General features: G+C 50.0%; 11 protein-coding genes across 11 annotated transcripts; 4 read left to right on the top strand and 7 right to left on the bottom strand.

Moving 5' to 3' along the window:
* Positions 1-127: 127 nt before the first annotated feature.
* HETIRDRAFT_247254 (uncharacterized protein) lies at positions 128-814 on the bottom strand (the record flags this gene model as incomplete). Its single annotated transcript, XM_009551091.1, has 2 exons — positions 128-541; positions 674-814. Coding segments are annotated over 2 exons (555 nt in total), but the record flags the coding sequence as incomplete, so codon positions are not given.
* A 184-nt stretch (positions 815-998) lies between these two features.
* On the top strand, positions 999-2,347 carry HETIRDRAFT_387410 (uncharacterized protein). Its single transcript, XM_009551090.1, has 9 exons — positions 999-1,180; positions 1,284-1,308; positions 1,379-1,509; positions 1,576-1,624; positions 1,685-1,716; positions 1,792-1,941; positions 2,044-2,076; positions 2,138-2,161; positions 2,218-2,347. Exons 1-9 carry the CDS (start codon positions 1,065-1,067, stop codon positions 2,261-2,263), a joined length of 606 nt encoding a protein of 201 aa, XP_009549385.1. The 5' UTR covers positions 999-1,064; the 3' UTR covers positions 2,264-2,347.
* Positions 2,348-2,782: 435 nt separating this feature from the next.
* On the top strand, positions 2,783-4,304 carry HETIRDRAFT_64425 (mitochondrial carrier protein; the record flags this gene model as incomplete). Its single annotated transcript, XM_009550521.1, has 6 exons — positions 2,783-2,990; positions 3,053-3,076; positions 3,224-3,271; positions 3,337-3,565; positions 3,640-3,696; positions 3,754-4,304. The coding sequence occupies exons 1-6, from the start codon at positions 2,940-2,942 to the stop codon at positions 4,302-4,304; spliced, it is 960 nt and encodes a 319-aa protein (XP_009548816.1). The 5' UTR covers positions 2,783-2,939.
* A 431-nt stretch (positions 4,305-4,735) lies between these two features.
* Positions 4,736-6,729, bottom strand: HETIRDRAFT_156059 (uncharacterized protein; the record flags this gene model as incomplete). The annotated part of the gene is made up of 8 exons (XM_009551089.1): positions 4,736-4,780; positions 4,965-5,171; positions 5,227-5,548; positions 5,608-5,870; positions 5,928-6,075; positions 6,126-6,259; positions 6,326-6,439; positions 6,499-6,729. 8 exons carry the CDS (start codon positions 6,727-6,729, stop codon positions 4,736-4,738), a joined length of 1,464 nt encoding a protein of 487 aa, XP_009549384.1.
* A 132-nt stretch (positions 6,730-6,861) lies between these two features.
* HETIRDRAFT_410907 (uncharacterized protein) lies at positions 6,862-7,624 on the bottom strand. The gene has a single exon (XM_009551088.1). It carries the CDS (start codon positions 7,521-7,523, stop codon positions 7,053-7,055), a length of 471 nt encoding a protein of 156 aa, XP_009549383.1. The 5' UTR covers positions 7,524-7,624; the 3' UTR covers positions 6,862-7,052.
* An 85-nt stretch (positions 7,625-7,709) lies between these two features.
* HETIRDRAFT_324045 (uncharacterized protein) lies at positions 7,710-10,348 on the bottom strand (the record flags this gene model as incomplete). The annotated part of the gene is made up of 10 exons (XM_009551087.1): positions 7,710-7,952; positions 8,010-8,138; positions 8,194-8,399; positions 8,457-8,693; positions 8,771-8,879; positions 8,932-9,021; positions 9,132-9,489; positions 9,548-9,744; positions 9,874-9,954; positions 10,283-10,348. Coding segments are annotated over 10 exons (1,716 nt in total), but the record flags the coding sequence as incomplete, so codon positions are not given.
* Positions 10,349-11,340: 992 nt separating this feature from the next.
* HETIRDRAFT_323345 (uncharacterized protein) lies at positions 11,341-13,098 on the bottom strand (the record flags this gene model as incomplete). The annotated part of the gene is made up of 2 exons (XM_009551086.1): positions 11,341-12,822; positions 12,877-13,098. The coding sequence occupies 2 exons, from the start codon at positions 13,096-13,098 to the stop codon at positions 11,341-11,343; spliced, it is 1,704 nt and encodes a 567-aa protein (XP_009549381.1).
* A 1,017-nt stretch (positions 13,099-14,115) lies between these two features.
* HETIRDRAFT_324374 (uncharacterized protein) lies at positions 14,116-14,884 on the top strand (the record flags this gene model as incomplete). Its single annotated transcript, XM_009551085.1, has 4 exons — positions 14,116-14,319; positions 14,413-14,477; positions 14,546-14,681; positions 14,795-14,884. The coding sequence occupies 4 exons, from the start codon at positions 14,116-14,118 to the stop codon at positions 14,882-14,884; spliced, it is 495 nt and encodes a 164-aa protein (XP_009549380.1).
* A 259-nt stretch (positions 14,885-15,143) lies between these two features.
* HETIRDRAFT_478485 (uncharacterized protein) lies at positions 15,144-16,777 on the bottom strand. Its single transcript, XM_009551084.1, has 9 exons — positions 16,688-16,777; positions 16,603-16,625; positions 16,397-16,541; positions 16,322-16,343; positions 15,999-16,265; positions 15,874-15,934; positions 15,802-15,823; positions 15,313-15,750; positions 15,144-15,251 (listed from the first exon to the last, which is right to left on the bottom strand). Exons 1-9 carry the CDS (start codon positions 16,760-16,762, stop codon positions 15,198-15,200), a joined length of 1,107 nt encoding a protein of 368 aa, XP_009549379.1. The 5' UTR covers positions 16,763-16,777; the 3' UTR covers positions 15,144-15,197.
* Positions 16,778-17,672: 895 nt separating this feature from the next.
* On the bottom strand, positions 17,673-18,799 carry HETIRDRAFT_324167 (uncharacterized protein; the record flags this gene model as incomplete). The annotated part of the gene is made up of 4 exons (XM_009551083.1): positions 17,673-17,993; positions 18,045-18,199; positions 18,261-18,572; positions 18,637-18,799. 4 exons carry the CDS (start codon positions 18,797-18,799, stop codon positions 17,673-17,675), a joined length of 951 nt encoding a protein of 316 aa, XP_009549378.1.
* A 139-nt stretch (positions 18,800-18,938) lies between these two features.
* Positions 18,939-19,828, top strand: HETIRDRAFT_420283 (uncharacterized protein; the record flags this gene model as incomplete). The annotated part of the gene is made up of 5 exons (XM_009551082.1): positions 18,939-19,095; positions 19,154-19,285; positions 19,341-19,369; positions 19,419-19,612; positions 19,669-19,828. The coding sequence occupies 5 exons, from the start codon at positions 18,939-18,941 to the stop codon at positions 19,826-19,828; spliced, it is 672 nt and encodes a 223-aa protein (XP_009549377.1).
* Positions 19,829-19,915: the final 87 nt, after the last annotated feature.

Genomic DNA, 19,915 nt, shown 5'->3' with positions numbered 1-19,915 from the left:
GGGCAGAATAACAATACACACCTTTGCCTTTGTTCAGATCGAGCTTGACATCGACGTCCTCTCGTTTAACCTTATCTGTCTTCTTCGTTTTCCGCCTCTCTCTCTCCTTTCTCAGACTCTCAGGCGCCATCCAATCCATGGTTCGCACATTCTCCATATCCACGATCTCTACACCTTCGTCGGGGTCGGAATATACTTCAACATCATCGTCGTCCTCTGTCTTCACGGTGTTGTCTTCCCTGGCCTTCTCCTTCTTGAGAGCTGGGGCAGCAGAACGCGTGAGTCCTGCACCTAGCGCCGAAGTGCCGCCTGGTCCGAGGGGAACGATGGGAGTGAATGCAGCACGGGGAGCAGTGCGTCGCGCCGATGTGCCCGCGAGCGCTGGACCCATAGCAAACGGGCCGCTAGCCGTCATTTCTTGTATGGGACGCGGAGGAGCCGCCCCGCGCCCAGCTCCTCTTCCACCTTCTCCCCTTCCTCGTCCTCTTCCGCGCCCTCTTCCACGATCAAGTGTAGAAGCAGGTGCAGCGGCCATAGGTTCCTAGTCAACGACACGCCCCACCCAACGTATATGAGTCCTGCGCTGCATGCAAGCGCCGGATGCACACGCACCTGTTTCACTTCACTGGTTTCTGCCTCAGCGATCGAGTGCAAGAGGGCGGCCAGCGAAGACGTACTCTTTCTTGCGTCTGACGGGCAGTGTGGGCACGAACTTCATTTTTTGTGTCCCTGCGCGCGTTGTGTCGGTGGGTTTCTTCGCTAGGCTGGCGACGCCTTTGGGAGGCCCAGATGAGCCCGATGCATTCATGTTTCCTTCAGACATGATCGCTAGCTTAGGCGTGAATACAGATCTCCCGTTTCTGGATTCGTGTGAGACTACGAAGCGTTGAGTACGATGAGAGAGAAGAGAAACGCAGGCGCTGTTGATTCAGTGCCCAAGGATGAGGCAGAAAAGGGAATGCTTGCAAACACGTGCAACCTCGGGCAACCTTTTTCGTCGCAGAACGCTCAACGCTCAAAGGAGGTAGAAATCAACGATCTACAAAACCCTCAAAAGCTCCAACATGTCCGAACCAGAGCACTTTCGCACCACTTACAACGATGTTCATAATCTCATCAAGAACGCTGCGCCCAAGATCGCAGAGTTCAAGCCTGATTTGTTCATCGCCATCGGTACATCGAGCCCTTTCCCTCCTCTTTCGATACTCATCTTCACTTCCAGGTGGAGGGTCAGTGAACGCGATCCGCTGTGTGTGAGACTCATAGTTTGATTTCCCATACAGAGGATTTTTCCCTGCACGCGTCTTGGTGAGCATCAACCCATCTGTGATCTCAGTTTTGCATCCCACTAATATGCCCCCTTTCCTGTTCATGGTAGCGTACGTTCTTGAAAAACCCTGATACTCAGAGAAACATTCCGATCTATGCCATCGGGCTTTCGCTTTACGAATCGCTGCCCGGAACTACCGCGGAGCAGATCGGCAACGAAGTCATCAGGACGCAATGGCTGTGAGTCTGTTGCCCGTCCGTCAATAGATACTCTCCGAAGTTTACGACTAAATTTACGCTGTGCAGCGGCCCAGAGTCAGGCAGGGTTTTGCTTGGTCGGCGCGCGTTGATCATCGTAAGTGCTTAGATACTCATCTTGATACCGTAATGCTGATGAACCCTGGCATCGATGTAGGACGAGATCGATGACTCTCGCAAGACTCTCCAGTGGGTTGCCTTCTCGCCTGGACGGCTGCGTCGATTATATCGCGTTCAACGCTCATAATCAACCTTCCGGCTCAGGTACGCAATTGAAGAGCTGAAAAAGGATGTTGAGCGCGAACTACTCACCCTGCCCGAGCCCGAACGTGAAGCCGCGCGCACCCAATTCGCAGTCTTCGTAGTCCACAACAAGCTCAAGCCCAAGCTCGGCGCGATTCCTGACGACGTGCCGTGCGTTCTCGTCTCCCTTCCCCTGTTCCCATCCACACGTCCACCGTCTTTTGCGTGTATGCTTTGTCACACCACGATTAACCCACTTTTCCACGATGACAGATACTACGCCGGCGACGAGGTGGATGACCTATGGTAAGCTTTGTGATTGTATGATCATGTGAAGATATCACTTTATCTGATTACCGACTTTTAGGCTCGATTATCCATGGGAGGCCAGGTAAGCCCTTCCGTTCTCAAGCCCGCGCAGCTTGGCATGAACTCACAATGCTCTAGCGACATCGAGGAACACGATAAGCTTGCCAAGGCGCAAAAGCAGTGACCCACATAGATCGAGAGGGAGGACGCGAACAAGAAGATATACTGAAGTGCTGCATACAAGTGTGATAATGATAGAGCTTTAAAAATGTGGGAGTAGCATTGCCGAAATACCCTGTTGGATCTCAGACATTGGAAATGAGGTTTTCCGCAACCGAAAGGGACACTGTTCGTGGGGCACGATACACTATAAATATGCCTACATGCCTACACCGTGAAAATCAGGTCGTTCAACGTTCCGTCGGCCTCGCTGCACAGACACCTATCACTAAGCCTCTCCATAGCTCCACCATCTCAAACGCCAACGACTAGCTCGGAACTCGAGTCAGGATCAAATCAGCTACGCCCTGCTGCGCCGGCCTGCAAACGTTCGTCTCCGATTTGACCATTGGGATATCGGTGCTCGCGTCGGAAAGCTCAAAGGGCGGCCCACTGTCTGCCGTTTCAAGCAGTGTAGTCCAGCGCTCAGCAAGAGCTGAGTGCATAAATCAAGGAGAAAACCCAAGAAAGTGCCCTGAAGGCCCCCGGAGAGCGCGCGCATCGCCGCGACCAAGTCAAAGTCGCCGTCGTTTTCGTCCACCGCGTCCACCCGTCGCCCACATTCTTCCCTCTCCCCCACTCAGTCCGCCCCACGACCTCTTCCTATACTCGCTAAATCCTCCCGCAAAAAAGCGTTAATCATGACTGAAGAGGTTGATTACGAGGCTCTCTCGCCCAACGCCGGTCTAGGTGTACGTTCTACGTTCTGGACTCTCACCGGTCGAGCGTTTCTTTGACACATGTTATGCCTTAGGTCAACATGGTGGCTGGTGCTCTCGTGCGTTATCTTTCACCCATCATCTGCTCGGAGTGTGTTTCTACACTGTCTGCGTTCGACGGAACGGTTCATATATGACATTTCTTCGTGGTCTGCAAAGCAAAATGGTAGAGTGATTCTAGGAGCTGACGCACATGTACTCTTCAGGCTGGGATCACAGAGCACTCGGTCATGTTTCCTGTGGATAGCATCAAGGTGAGTCCCCATGTTTCTCTTGCATAGCTTTAGTATCTCATTTGCGCTGTGATCTGTGTGACTAGACGCGCATGCAAGTTTTTGCTGCATCACCCGCCGCAGTGTACACGGGTATCGGGAATGCTTTCAGTCGTATATCATCGACAGAAGGCGTGCGCGCGCTGTGGCGAGGTGTGTCCTCAGTTATCTTGGGCGCGGGGCCTGCACACGCAGTCCATTTTGGGATGTACGAGGCTGTGAAGGATTTCACGGGTGGGAACCGAGAGGACAACCCAAATCAATGGCTTTCAACATGTATGTTCTCAATCTTGTCTCAGCACACCCCATGAGAGAGACACACGGTCCGAGTAGCTGACATTGCGATTCAGCTCTCGCAGGTGCTTCGGCAACCATTGCAAGCGACGCTTTGATGAACCCCTTCGATGGTTTGTGAAGCTAACTCATACAAGCCAAAATTTATCTGAATGGTTTCACACCGGTAGTTATTAAACAACGAATGCAAGTTCACCAGTCAGAGTTTCGTTCTATGTTCACCTGCGCCTCGACAGTCTTTCGTAATGAAGGCCTCTCGGCCTTCTACGTCTCATACCCCACAACTCTCACCATGACCGTCCCTTTCACCGCTGCGCAGTTCACAGTCTACGAGCAAGTGAAGCAGATGATGAACCCCTCGGGTGAATACTCCCCCGGGTCACATATTGTCGCAGGCGGTATTGCTGGCGCAGTCGCGGCGGGTTTGACGACACCACTCGATGTCGCTAAGACATTGTTGCAGACGAGAGGAACGTCCACGGACGCGGAAATCCGGCATTGTAAGGGCATGATGGATGCATTCAGGATCATATGGCAGAGGGATGGCGTACGAGGTTTTGGGCGAGGGCTGACGCCCCGAGTGGTGACGCATATGCCGAGTAACGCGTTATGCTGGTTGTCGTATGAATTTTTCAGTGCGTATCCATTCGTGATCATTGTGATCCATCTGTTCATGATTCCTTTGTCCCCGCATACACCTTACAGAATCGATCATACGTGACTGATCACTCATTCGAAACGTCGAGTGCACGCCCGTCATGACTTTCGGAAAATGTGGACTACCAGGGTCGCTCTTGTCGGCGTGCCCTCTTTCTGCGCTATCTCGTCGATTTATCTATTGGCTTTCTTTGGCATGTTACAGGACCTATGTTTAATTGATGCCGTCCTGCGGTATCCCTATAGATGCCCGTGATGAGTATGACATCCTACAGTCATGAGAAAAACGGAGTGGCGGATCTTTCGGCAGTTCCAACGCTACGGTCGCCTCACTCAGATACTCCACCGAAGTGGAGAAGATGCTGAGCAATCATACTATCTGAAAAATCTTTGGAGAGCTTTGGAGCGCACGCCCATCGACACCACCAGATGTGTTCATGAAGATTCCCCACATCCATCATGAAATTTGTGTTTCCAATTTTTGTGCAATAGAACTCAAACAGCCTTCGATGAGTTCGAGACGTCGTCAGGACGAGAAGACTGTGTGTATTAGGCAGGCGATTATCGTACTTTCGGTGTGGTGGCTCAAGCGCTCATGATGTATCTGCATCCAGACGCAGCAGCGCTCCTGTTTTCAAGCAGTCGTCCTACCTCTTTTCCGGGATCGCTCTCCCTGCTCTCCCTCGTGTCCGTTAGCACTCTTTTCCTTCCTCTGCGCCACAACCTTTTGCACCACAGTCTGCCAGATAACGTCGTTCACTTCTTTGGCACGGTCGAGCTGCCCACGAAGACGTAAAACCTCGTCCTCGAGCTCTGCCACGCGAGATTGTAACGATACAGTAGGCGCGTCATCGGATACTGGTTGCACAAAGACAGCATAATCACGGAGGAGTTCCTCGGAAGAATATGTAGTCACTGATTCCAGCGTTGGCTGAGTATAGATGTCAGCTTTCATCAGCCATCCTAGAACAAAGGTGATGACAGACCTTATTCTGGACAGGCAGGAGCATCGTGACCTCGTGTGCCTCTCTTGCTTTCGCTTCGCGCATCCGTTGGAAGGGCATGACAGGTCGAACGGGCATTTCGCCGCCCTTCTCACCACCAACGCTCAGGCTCAGGCTGACGTGCCCCACCAAGTCTGGCGGTTTGATCATCGTGTCCAAGTATGTGATACCGAAGCCGCCGTGTGTCGTGATACTGCGGAGGAGCTGGCGGGAAGGAATGTCGTAGATATTGATGAGGCCCGTTGAGGTGCCGACCAGGAGCAAAGACGTCGTGAGTGAGATCTTGAGAGTTGTCACCGGTTCTCTATCAAAGGACTTCATTTTAGACGACGTGGGTTGAGGCAAAGAGGTATGATGAGGTACCCAATACTGATCAAACGCTTTTTAGCCTCTCGAGGATCTTGATCTCCAATTCTAATGATATCGCTGACTCCAGCCCCACCGACCGCCTCTGTGATTCTTCCGCCTGTCTTGTCTTCGCGCACGCTGAACAAGTTGACTTGGTGTATCGAACCATCCGTAGATGCTGCGAAAAATAGCCGTTCGGTGACGTCCCACGCAATGCATGCGATGGCATGAGGGAAATGGAACGTGGTGAGGAGCGTCTTTGACGACAAGTCCCAAAGCTAGCGCGACATGCCATTAGGGCACTGCGAGTACCGCAAGATGAACAAACAACGAACCTTGACGGAATGGTCCACTGATGCTGTGAGGAGACGGCACGACGGGAAGCTGCCGACACCGCAAACAATATCGGTAATGGGTAGTGTATGGTCGGAAAGTTGAGTGTATGACGTTGGCAGTTCGCTTTGAAGGTCATCGTCAACTAGTCTGGCATCAAGTTTGAGTTTCATACCGATACGGTGATAGGTTGGATTGACCTCGACACTGACCAAACGCTCACGCCGGAGTCCTCACTGCCCGAAAACAACGCGGTGCCGTCATGTGAAAAGCGGAGGACAGATATCTGCCGATAGTGAGCTTCCCATGAATTAAAAAGAATTCCGGAGGCGATCTACTGAGGGTATACGGGGGAGATGTAAGCATGGTATGTATGGAGACGATGAAAACATGAACGAGCCTCCCATAGATAGATCCGACCCTGTGCGGTGCCTCCAGCGCAGAACGTCCCTTGATTATCGACTGAGATACATGACAAGCGTTCTGGAAGTACGATTTTGAGGGCTATTTGATCCTATTTAACAAACGCGGTATATGAGAATCTTCCGGCACGAAAAAAGGCAAGAACCATACTTTTTGAAAGCTATACATGTTCAGGATCGTTTTGTCTGGCTGAGCTGCGAGTATGAATCCGCCTTGACCATCTCTTGTGTTGACTACTGCGGTGCAGTGAGACGCAGAGCTTGTTTGTTTAAAGGAGGCGAGAGAACTGCCCGTCTGAATATCGTGAAAAGTGACGGCCCCGGATCCCGCTGTGCTCGTCGATGACGCAGATCCACAGATAATGACTTCTTGAAGCTGCATGATGCGCCAAAGGGAAATCGAGAGGAACTGTAGCTTTAGCCTTGAAGGCAGTTGTTTGCTGAGTGCGGTGAGAAGATTGGGACAACGACAAAATCTCCGATGTATGTGGCTACTCCGAGTGCTGTTTCCTTTCACGGCAACTCAAGCGAATTTATCCACAAAGTTATAAGTATGTAGAGTACAAAATATACACGAAGTGGAGATCTACACCACTGTCTAAATAGATGTTGCCACGTTCTTAAAAAGGCAGGAAACGAGGGAAGCTATTATACCTCATTAATACAAAGTGATGGGAAAAGCATAAAGGCCTTGACCTTGCGCGATCAAGTAACACATTCAGAGTTGGAAGCATCAGACACTCCCAAACCTTGGACAAAGTCATACCAAATCTGCACCTGGCTTTGTTCGCCCTGCAGCGGAACGCCGCCGGCCCCTATGAATCCAGGCTGTCCACCCGCGGAAGGGTGCATACGCACGCCCTCCATTTGCGTATGTTGGTGGTCAGACGCATATGCATATGTCTGTGGCGCGTACTGTGGCTGCTGCGTCTGAGGCACGGAGGGCATTTCATACGACAGATAGCCTTGACCGGATGTCATGGGCACGTATACGCTCTGATCCATCACAGGTCCTTGATTGACAATGGATGTCTCCTGCGACATGGATGGAAGCGAATGCGGTGGTATGGGTGGTGGCGCATAGCTAGCTTCCAACGCCCCCTCTTGAACCTGAGGATCGCGGGCAAATGATGTCATGTCGTAGCTTTGTCGTCCTGTTGCTTGACCCATCGACATCAATTGAACCTGCTGCTGCTGCCCAGTATCCACGGAGTCATAATATCCGGCCCATGATGTATAGCCATTCCCGAGATTAGCATTTACGTAGTCTCTGCTAACCGTTTGTTGCATAGGTGCAGGCACGCGTGCCGGCGGAGGAATTGGTGGGTGGTGGATGTGATCCATGGTAGGCACATCCCGGGGGCCATTATGGACTGCATTGGACAAATTAGGCTGGCTTGCAGGCGATGCCGCAGAGCTTGAGTTTGGACTGGTGGAGGGCGATCGATTAATGACGCTCTTCCTCCCTTTCAGCACCTCGAGTTCATCTGGTTGATCTGAGGTACCCTGAGTGCGCGCCGACGGTGTTGGGTCGCCGAGACGAAGCTTCGCGTGATATTCGTTGAAAACTCGGTGAGCGCGTTCTTGAAGTTTATCAAGCGTAGCCTGGAGAAACCATCTTCATCAAAAACTATGATAAATCGAAACAAACAATGCACGTACCAGAGTAAGTGGCGGACGGCACAATTTTGATCCCTCATCGTAGAACGTGCGCGCAGAATCTATATCCGTCAATGCGCTCTGAGCAAGGGTGCATCCTGGGCTTTCAATGACAATCGCCCCTAGAACAACCTGATGTCACACATCAGCACGGCCAATAGAAGATGGGAAAATGGAGGCCACATACACATGCCGAGAAAACGCCTGACCAAAAGAACCATACACGACCAGTCATCTTCGGATACGCTGTATAGCAACTGCGCAGAGCAGAGATCAGGCGACAAGAACTACGGTAGGCAGCCATGACTGATGCAGAGAAACGGTGACCAAGTGGGTCTTTCGGCAATTCACGCATGGCTTGCGCAAGATAGCTTCGGTGAATGTACAGTAGATCTTCATGAGGGTGATGAATAATAGAAGAAGAGATAGAGTAGATAGTTTGTGGCTCACTTGACTCCCTCTCACATAAGATGCAAAACTGTTGCATTGCACGTGATGGATCTGCATTCCATCCACGACCAGGCTCGGCACTTTCGCTCGGAGACTGGAGATGAGGTGGTACTGGAAACGTCCGAATGCGCTTGTCAAGCTCGAGCAGGGATGCATAATTTGATCCATGTATGGCAAAGGCACGCTGAACAGATGCAGACAGTATCACAGCGCCGTAGCGAGCCTTCCAGCTATGCACTAAAAGGACCATGCAAAAATAAGTCATTCAAGGACTCAGATCACTTGTTGTAAAGCGCCTAATCGAACATGCTTACAACTCATTTCCACTTCGCCGTTGGGCTTAACATAGGGATCGATATCATCGGGGAAGCGACAGTCGGTGTGGCCCAGATTAAGCGCCGGCGGTCGGCCACTAACAACGCTCTGCAGCGGAGGTCAGTAAGAACTGTGGGCCTTCGCTTGTATTTATACTCACAGACCATGCATCCCAGTGATAAAGCTCCCAGAACATGACCCGCCGTCTCTGAACTTCTTCCTTGTCAAGGTTCCAGCCTGAGCTGTCGCGCTCTGCGAAGAATGAGTATCTGATTCAACGCGAATAGGCAATCACGTACGAAGGCCAATCTGTCAACAGACCATACGTTCAATATAAATGAGGAGTCATCCGGTGAACACACGCACAACGAGAGCTACCCTCGCGGCCAGACCAGATAACAGCCACCTCATCTCGTTGTTTGAACGGTCAGTCAGGTAGACGAAAAAGCACATGGAGAACATAGCCTGGACAGATGCCGTTGTCGCCTCCTGAGAGATCGAATCCAGCGAATATGCAGCATATGCGAGAGCACTATACTGTTCGGCCATGATCGAGGCAGACGGATGGTCATCATAGAATATGCCTGTCGCGAGTACCATGAAAAACAGAGAGATCCGGTGGGAATGCACGGAAGCGAGAGAAATATCGTTGTTCCCCACGCCGTATATTGGGTCCAGGATGGTGCGCTTTAAGTCAGCCCTGGGCACGACATTGTACCTAGAGAACCGAGGGCAAGTTGATTCATCAAGGTCGGGTTCAATGGGTGAAGACGCACATCCATGCAGCGTGGGTGTAGTACAGCTCGGCGACCTGCTCTGCCCGTTCCCTTGGCGGTATAAAGTTTGTAAACTCGTATTTGGTATAAGGGCATTCGCGAAGGCCGAATGGAAAGGAGTGGACGAGCTCGAGGATCTCATACGGCAAACCCAGATATTTGGGGTCCCGAATTTTCCTTGTGGGTTGATCATAATCCTGCTTGAATTTTAGGTGTTTTGGGGGTTATCATGTCAATGTCCAGCTCGACTTACTGAGATCAAATTTTGCAAGTACTGAGCCCGGATTAGTTAGCTTCATCTGCCCTGCGACATGAGATGAACATACCTCCGAACCCGCTGTTTCGCCATAATACCGTGCTCTCCCATCCAAGCCGATAGAGAGGGAACCAATATCCACTGTAACATTCTCAAGGTCTGATTCAAATTTTGATTCCAGATCACTGATTTCTTTGAACGGATCCTGGCCTCCTGCATCCCGCAAGAGTGGATGAGGCGCTGAATTGTCCGCTTGAGCTTCAGACAGTGCCTGCTCCAATACTTTGATCCGCGCCGTCATCGTCTTCACTTGTTCCGTGAGCTGCTGGGCATGAGCCATCAGGACTCTTTTGCCGAAGTCAGAATGAGCCAGATATACGGAGACATGTAATGGCTCACTTATTGCCTTTCGTAGCTGCCAGAGTGCCTGAAGATATGGTCAAGAAAAGAGGTATGTCTAGAGAAGGAAATGGACTGACCATCCGGACAGATTGCGGCGCATCCTCTTCGAATGCATGACTGGCAAGGGAAGGACCTAAAGTCATGAAACAATTTTTGTCAGTGACACGGTGTTTCATCTTGTCAATGACTCCATGGAAGAGAACAAGGCGTAAGTGACAAATGACATACCTATCGCACTTTAACTTCGACCTAGTGACGAGCGTTTATGACGCAAGCAGAGATCAGTTTCCGAGTCGGAGGAACACCGATGAGATACTTTTGGAAGTGACGAACCTTCTGCATTCAGCGCATGACAAGCCAGACTTCCGGTCTCTAGATGCGGCGGAATAGTCGCTTTTGCGTGCATCCGGCATAGGAAGCCTAGCGGGATCGCCAAGAGTAGGGATGTTCATAGCGCGCTATGTTTCTGAATATGGTGACGGATTGCAAGGAGGTGCTCGAGCGATTGTAATACGCCTGAAATCCACACAGAATAATGAAGATAAACAACGGAAGTTTTAGAGGAAGGAAGAAGGATAGGGGTGGGAGCGTGCTCTATTTCGGGGAAAATGGCCCAATGTGAGGAAGAGCGGACGATATAAAACCGTGAGCAGAGCTGAGTTGGAGGTACCAACTACTCACAGAGAATACGCAGTGATACTCAGAAGCCTTTGAAGGACGTCAAGGCCCAAGGGGGCATCGCAAGGAGCTGAGCAAGAAGTTGAAACGTTAGCAGGAGCACGACGGGACAAATTCAATATGCCACCGATCACCTAGTCTCGAGATCCGTTCGCGGTCCGAAATTCCCTTTTTTGCGTCCGCCAGACCGGCCGCTGCGGACTTCGTCCAGTAGCAGTGCGGGGTCAACGGTTCCGATTGCAAAGTATATGGTGAAAGGACCTCAAAGAACCTGAAGGGGAGCATTGACCGATTTGTCCATTTGAGTAATAAAAATCATAAGGCTACACAATAACATTATTGGAACAAGCTACAACTGCCTCCGATCGACCAAAACGTATGTACGATGTCGAGATACATGTACCTGAGCTACTGTGAATTCCGTGTTTAAACAAAATATTGAGCTGCCATGTACCGCTCATCCAATAACGCATGAGCCTCCGAGCCTGCCTCTCTGCCCGACGAGCATACTATTGTGCATACTCCCCATCAATACCTCATTTCGCATCTTCAGATCATCCACCTCTTTCTCTATACTCGACCGCTTCAATCGTTCTTCCTGTCTGAGCGCTCCGAGCAGAGGCAGCATCCGCGCGACTTCTTCCCAAACATCACACTGCTCTTGGACCGTTTCCTCGTAAGCCTCGTCTAGAAGCATGTCGCTGTTCCACGTAAGACCGGACTCAAGAGCAGGCTCCCGACTTGCGAAGAGGCGGGAGAGGTATAGCGCAACGACAACAGTATCTTCCTCCCCGTCGATGGGTGAAACGCCGACGTTGAGGACCTCCAGTGATGGAAAGTGGATGTCTCCTGCAAATGGTATATAGCCAATCGCTGCATCGATGTAGACACCGAGCTTTCGCAGTTTTGGGAAGTGCTGCGCGAACCTGTTTAGCGAACTAATGCTGAGAGTCGGGACGTCTAGCTTAAATGGCTCCGGATTGATCTGAAGGGTCTCTAGAGAAGGGAGGAAAGTCCCAAGCTGAACGACATCGCTTTCGGACATAGGGATGGGGAAGTTGTTTCGAATTTCAAACGTAGCCAACTTCGTTAGGCCAAGGATGGGGCGGAAGTGGTCGAAGGTTATCTGTGGAAAGGTAGCCGGCTGGTCCCAGCGAGGAATCACAATATCCAGATACAAATGCTCCATGTTGGGATATGACTCGACCAGTGCGGATAAGAAGCCGTGAACAGTGGACGGATCCTCGAGTTGTACGGAGCCTACGAAGAGACATGTAAGTCTCGGAAGTCGAGCGCCATCCACCAGAAACCGCTGCGCATCTTTGAGGCTCATGCTCAAAGACAGATCCCAGAGAGCTGGGAAATATCCTTCCTTCACTTGAATTTTGAAGGACGGGGCGCGCTCCTTCCCATAGTAGTCACTAGCGCCACCCAAGGAATCAAACTCGATGGTCTCCAATTCTTGCAATTGAGCCAGTTCCTCGAATATCGCAGGTATGAGAAAGCGTCTGGGTAATGTGATTTTTTTCAACCTTGGGAATCCACGAAGTAAATTCGACATATCGGGTACAGGGACATGAAGTGGACATTGAAGGGTCAACGTCGTGAGCAATGGCATGCGTCCAGTTATATCCGACAGGTGAGTAGAGATGCTATATTCCTGTGTTGAGTGGATGCGAGCTTCGAAATATCGAATCTTTTCATGCATAAACAGAGTGTGATAGCGCTGGACAGAGGGAGTCTTGACGAGCCAAATCAACGAGTTCAGGTTGGGAAGGATGTGAAGCGATGTACGAGTGCGAGCAATGTCGTCAAATACCGATTGGTCTAATTGAATGGACTTTAATCCATCATTAGCCGCATAATCGAGCCGCCGTACTCGACGTGCATAAGGGATAAATTTCGCCCAATCCGCCTGAGTAGGCGTCCTTGCGAAAATCTGTAACATGAAGCCTCAGCAGAGCTATGATAGATTAAAATCCCACGTACGTACGAAAGTCGTGGGGTGGACCGCAGTTTTCTGAAGGGGAGCGAGTAAGTGGAAGAGATGGGGCAGATTGTCGACTTCGCGCCATATGTTGTCGAGTGCAATACCTGTCCACTGTTTACAGACAAGACTGTTATTGATGTTGGATTGTCTATCTTGGAAGGTGAAGATTATGTCCAATAATTCTGGGATTGCAAGCACACGGTGAACAGCGGCTTCAAAGGGCATCGATTGGCTGGTTCTGGGTTCTGCGGTGGTTGCGTTGAAGATTGGAAACAAGGGTTGCGCTTGTAACAGGACGCTCACTAGCGATCAGAGGTCGGTTAGATTGTCAGAGGGGAGCGTTGATTCTGGCAGACATGAGACAAGGACAAGTGGCCACAGTGTGGTGGCTTATGAGAAAATAGAATACAATTTGAGCTTGAAGACGATCTCAGATATGTAGTACAAGTATCTACCATTATTTCAAAGCTCACGTACCGTAATCCACCAGCTTCAACTAGCGTCAGGGTTCAGAGATCGGCCCTCAAGATAGACACACACAAGAAGGCATTATAGAGTAGCAACTTGATACAAACTACATGCACATGCTCGACCCGTATCTTATGCGTAGCTCAATGTTCAGGACGCACTCGCAATCAGCAACAAGCCAATAACCCCCGACATAGACACCGTGCAATTACCCATGTGGAGCTCACACAGAAAGATCGGGAAGCAGTCAACATCGTGATGAAGGTGGACGACAATCATATATTCAAGTGAAGTATAACATGATCGAAGCCCCTGGCGTGGATCCGACAGGACAGGTCTACTTGAGGTATGCTGCAGGTACCTAGGACGTGGATTTGTTAATAAAAGGCTTGTGAAGGACAATGAATGACGATAGAGAAAAAAATCAGTCAAAACAGACGCGACCACCAAAGCAGTCCGCCCGAAGGTAGCTGAGATAAGTGTCTGCAACGTGGGGTTCGCTCCCACTAAAGCCAAATGCCTCAAACATCACGAGAGATGGAATGGAGGAACCGTTGACACTCACCTAAAATATCCTCTTCAGAAACAAATAGCCAGTAGATGGTGGGACACCAACATAAAAAAATGCTGTGAGCCTTATATAGCAGCCTTGCTGGCCTAACACCGACAAACACCGACCCAGCTCACGCCACCCGCCGTTGCGAGCTTTAGCCGCTCGGCATGTCTACTCCTTACCACGATGCTGCAGCCTCGTCTAGTTCTTCATCGCAAGCCATGAACTCTCAGCAACAATCACAGCCTCAGTTTCAGCCAGGTCAATACGCGTATCCTCTTGTGGCAGGACAAGCTCCACAGATTCAGCATCAGTCTTCGAACGCGCAACAGGCCTTGCCACAGTCGCGCTTTACAGCAGAGCAGGCACGCAAGGATAGAACGCTCGCTGAATTCATGTTGATGCTAGATGATTATGAACCTCTGGTGAGTGAACTGCCACAGTTGAACAAGATGGATGATGCAAGGATTGCGCCTATGTTGAACGGAAGCCAACGGGAGCTAACATTTGTGTACTAGATACCGGATGAAGTGACTGATTATTATCTGCATCGCTCTGGGTTCGATTGTCAGGATGTCAGGCTGTATGTATTTGGAAATACCATCACTTGAATCGTCGACTCACCCCAGCGTGTGGGCCCCTGGCCTGCAGGAAACGGCTCCTGGCACTTGCCGCACAGAAGTTTGTGTCTGACATCGCTGCGGATGCGTATCAACATGCACGTATACGCACAAACGCAGCTGGCGGGCGCACACGCGCAAATCAGCCACCTGGGGCTGCAGCAAGGGTTCGTCTCAATCTCTTTCGCATCTTCTGTTGATAGCGCCATGCTGGCCGTCCAAATACCTCGAAACTGTATGACTGACTGAAATTTCATGGCGCTCCCAATACATTCAGGAGAAGGCTCGTACGACTTTGACCATGGAAGATTTGAGTGCTGCTCTTGCAGAGTATGGGATCAATTCGCGCAAGCCTGAGTTTTACATGTAGACATGTAATGTCCTGCGCCTTCTTTTGGACTTAATCGCTACTCTTCCGTGTGTACATAAGTCTCTTTGTTTCATTTCTGCAAGATGCTCTGTACAATGTCACTTGGAGGATCTGGCCCTACGCGGGCCTAAACAACAATCAACTTTTCAATCAGCATTTATGGCCAACAGTTGCTTATCAACAATGATATGTGATTTGAGTTATTGTAAGGCAAGGTAAGGCATAGACATAATAGATTCCAACTCGAGAACATAGAGATGGGTTTAGAAACGTCGCTTGATTACTACACGCATCGCTCCAACATGAACTATGCCTAGATCACCTTCTCTACCCCTTCAGGGAGTATATACCTACCTTGGCGGCGTACCTGCAAGAAAGCTGTGTCATGAAGACTGATCTTACATCGCACGCTAGCAGACCCTACTTACCTCGTCAAAAATCTTCATGGCCAAGATTGTCTTCTCGTGTCCCCATATATTGCTCTCGAGCTTTCCATCTCGCACGCAGCGAGCTACGTCATCGGCTTGGAAATGCCAACCCCCGCCTTCGAATGATACGCGCACCGTCTCCTCTCGCTGTACGATTCCACTGCCGGGATTGTCGAAATACTGGACAGTGTATGACTTTGGACAATAAATCGGCGCTGGAATTAATATGTTACCATTGTGAAATCGAATGATCGCCCCTGGGCTTATTGCTGGGAGATTGATGGAGCAGGACAATGAAGCCTGAGCTTGTATTGCAGGGAAGTCAAGAATAAAGGAAGACGTGCGGTCTACTCCTGTGATCGGTGTTTTGACAATCGACGCTGTGACGGTTGGTTGTTCGCGATTGTTAGCGGTCTGTTCAAATAGAGCAATAATAGCCTGCTAGGGGTGAGCTTATTGATATCAAAGTTAGCTGACAAAAGGGCATACCCAGACGAGAGGATATGGACCGCTAAGTGTAATGTCAAAAGTGTCTCTCGTCCACAATCTATAGAAGCCTACAGGTCTAGGAGAGCACCTCCGCCCAATTGTGGGTCCAAAATACGATGATGCGGTGATATATCTATAGAAGTTAATATATGAATAGCTCATCATGAATGATTCAGCGATCGATTAGAAGGACGAACTCTCAATGTCGAAATCTCCCGACAAATCTGCGTGCACCATGACTGGATTTCCCAAGGTGCCTTCTTCTATGATACGCCTCACAGATCGTGCAACTGGCTGAAAGCGTGTCCACATGGCCTCCATTAGAAAAACACCGTGTTCGCGAGCAAGGGAGAGCAGGGCCTTCAGTTCCGCAGAGTTCGTCGTCGCAGGTTTCTCTACAAGAACATGTTTGTTTGCTTTGATCGCGTCACAAGCGTTGACGTAGTGGTATGTGTGAGGTGTGCCTGTATACAAGCCGACGATTGAGCATGGGACACACAAATATGTCTAGAGGTCGTACCGACGTAGATTGCGTCCACATCCTAGGCATAACCATGTCAGATCAGATGAGAGCAAAATTCAAAGGCACACTTACTTTGTCTGCATATACATCTGCATAATTGCCGTATGCTTTGATGGTCTTATCACCTCCCGCAACATTGTCAATGAACCCTTGGGCACTCTCCGCTGAGCGCGACCCGACAGCGACCACCTTGTGGATAACATCATGCACATCTCGTCTACATAATGAACAACACGCGATAAATCAGACGGTATTAATCCATGAAGGCTGCGACTCACGTCTTCGGGTCAACCAGCATGTCCTGCGAGACAAATGTGGCCAAGTGTATCAAGTAAGACGCGTGAGTTGAAAGCTGCATCTTACCTTTACGAATGCGGTTGCAATGTTTCCTGTGGAGATTATTCCCCAGCGGAAAACAAGAGGTTGTTCTAAAACCATTGGGTTGAGGCCTTGAGGTGTACGGTGATGGTGGTAGATCGTGGAACTACAGCAAGAACATTTCAATTGAATGACGGTTTAGAGCCCGGCCCGCAGATACCGCCAATATGACATCATAGCATTTATCCAAAGGCTGCCCACCATTAGCTTCAATCAGAATCGCCTGAACGCTCTCTTTGCTATTGCCTTTCTGTCCTTCGGTACTTCAGTGCTTATGTGGTAAGGAACTAAGTAACGATGTGTCGATTAACATGGAGCGAAGTAGTGATGTGCATATATGACATACATAATGGCAAGATCGGGAACAGTCCTCTGACAAAAAGGTGCCAGAATTTCAAGTTGTGGAAACGCAAACCAAGACGCAAAAGCAATGTACGACTGGTAATTCAGCGTGGTTTGACAAGGCGAAAATGAGGCTGCCAGCTGACTTTCGTGACATGTTCAAGCGGAAGCAGGATAAGATCGTTGTGCTGTATGGTATGGGGAGACCACGTACAACAAAACTCTAGTAAGCTTGAGATTCACCTTATAGTCATACACGACTGGCGTTTGCAAATACGATGCCCTGGGAATGAGAGTGCCGTAAAACTAAAGCTGCTCTCTTCCGTCGAATTGCAGGATAATTGAAGCTCTGCATAAGATGACTCTCGCTATTTTCGAGGCTTGCGCACAGAACTGTAACTGTGAATGGAAAGATCGATCCAGTAGATTCGAAAGCACGAAACAGACATCGAAAAGAATCCATAGCTCACCCGCTCGCAAAAGAAACGATGGAAGGCAATCTGCTAGTGTGATATATAAATGATAAAATCCAAAGTGAACTGACCGCGCTGGATACGAAAATGCACAACGTACAGAATAATATGTGAAACAAGCATACTGAAGGGCGGAGAAGGCAAAACGTTGTACATCACCCCCACGTTTGTAACGATTGGTCCACGGCACTCCTCTCACGAAGCAGTGCAAGAAGCTGCCATGATGGCTCACTAGGTTCCCGGCGGTCACTCGTGAGAACTTCATCGTCTCGAGGATCATTATCACCAAGGGCAAGGCGCATAGCTGCACCAGAGCGGTTTGGCAGAACAGCGGGGGCTACGGTGAACAAAGTATCAAAAGCTGAAGTTGATAAACGACTGCCAGTAGAATGTGGAGCGGAGGGGTGAATGGAAGTGATAGCATGCGACGCAGTGCTGAGAGCAAGAGCTTGAGTGATGAGCTGTTTCAATTTCATCTAAAACAATGTCAGGAAAACATGAATACAAATAGCAGCTAATTGAAGTACCTCAAATGCAAGCGCCATTAATGACGAAACGTTCCTGGAGGGCGCACTGAGGTTGTGTTGCGCGCATATTAGGTTAATTCTGTCAGTGACATGTTGTAGCGTGAATCCTCTCGCGGATGAGGCAAGATGAAGAGCTGGTCGACTACCAGGTGGATCTGTACGGCAACATTCAATTGTCGACATTGTCATGAGTTCGCGAGCCCATCCAAAACTCACCGCCACGTTCTGGTAGTAATTGCACGCCGCGCTCACAGGCGATCTCATCACTCTCCAGTCGAGACTTTCGCTCATAAGTCAAAGCAACAGGTTCAAAGCTGCGGATGCGTTCACGCTCACGCTTTCCAACACCGACCGTCCAGCGTTTAAGCCGAGCAGAACGAAGCGTCGTAGGGTCGTCCGGACCTTGGTATGGCAACAAGCGTCGGCGTTTACGTGGTGGACCCTTCGGTGCGTCTGGCGGTGGAGTGAATGGCATGAGGGGGGCGGAGGGATCAAATATGGAGATGATGAGTGCATTGTGCAGTTGGACTACAGAACAATAAAAGGTAAGAAGGTCGTGAAAGGCTGCATGAAAGAGTTGGTAGGTTGGTACCGAGTTGCGATGTGTCTACACATTGTCTTATTTCCTCGTCGAATTCGGTTCTTGAAATTGTCGCGGATAAAAAAGCCTGCAAGGTTGACCAATACCTAGGTGCTTTAGAGCCAAGTCCAGCGCTGATTTTGGCTTTAATGGTTGCCGTTGATTCCAAGGACATCGTCGATTGAACACAAACCCATTGTAAGCTGCGCTGACGCCAGGCAACTGCGCCACAGCACGTGCCCAGTGGATGACAAGTGACGGCCTTGGCTTAGGCCCCTGCGGGCCTGCGCATCTCCTCCATGGCCTGAGTCGTCATGGATCGTCCAAGCACCTCGAAACCCAGAGGCCTCTGCCTTTACTTCAACACCCCTCGTGGCTGCTTTAGAGGCTCTCAATGCAAGTTCCTACATGGCGCGGACGAGAAGCTTACGCCTCATGACAAGCACAAGACATGCAAATGGTTCGCAGCTGGTTGGTTCAAGACCTCACAATCCTTTGAGATCAAGACCCCAATTAAATTCTCTTGCAGGATACTGCAAGCGGGGCGCTGATTGTTGGTTCAGACATGTACTGGCTCCGCCGTCCGAGGAGCCACTACCAGCGCTCTCAGAAGATACCTGTGGAATCTGCCTCGAGAAACCCGTCACGTTTGGTCTGTTGAGTGCGTGAATAACTACTTCTTTCAGTGAGTGGTTCACTTAACAGACTCATTACAGGCAATTGTAGCCATGTATTTTGTGTCGATGTGCGTGGCGATGTCTTCTCCAGCACCACAAACCCCTCACCCTCTACAGTGTATCCGTGGCTGGCGTCTTCGTGAGAACAAAAGCGAGGATATACGATTCTCACGGGTCAATAAAAAGTGCCCATACTGCCGCAGCGACTCCAAAATGATCGTCCCTTCGAGCCACTTCTATCCTGATGATCATCCAGGCAAAGCTGCCGTGATAAAGTCATATAAAGCCAGTATGGCTCTTGTTAAGTGCAAGTAGGTGCCTCGATTAAATCTTCTCATTGGTCCAATAACATGGTGGTGTATTGCAGGTATTTCGAGGAAAGTCCTGAGGAAGAAAAGTTCTGCCCATTCGGTCACGATTGTCTGTATAAACATGAGAATGCCGATGGCACGCCGCACGTATTTCCCCGCGGTGTTGACTTCTATATGACTGTGAGCCAATCTCCAAGCCTCGTACTGACTAGGTAGGCTCACGCCAATCCGATGGCTGTAGCGGTGGAAATCAAGAAGATCCGGGTCGTATCGTCAATCTGCTCATGATGATCACGATACCCT

Source organism: Heterobasidion irregulare (assembly GCF_000320585.1).
Source record: "Heterobasidion irregulare TC 32-1 unplaced genomic scaffold scaffold_08, whole genome shotgun sequence".
Taxonomy (NCBI): domain Eukaryota; kingdom Fungi; phylum Basidiomycota; class Agaricomycetes; order Russulales; family Bondarzewiaceae; genus Heterobasidion; species Heterobasidion irregulare.
The sequence above is the reverse complement of the archived record's forward strand: the minus strand, read 5'-3'. Positions and strand labels throughout refer to the sequence as shown.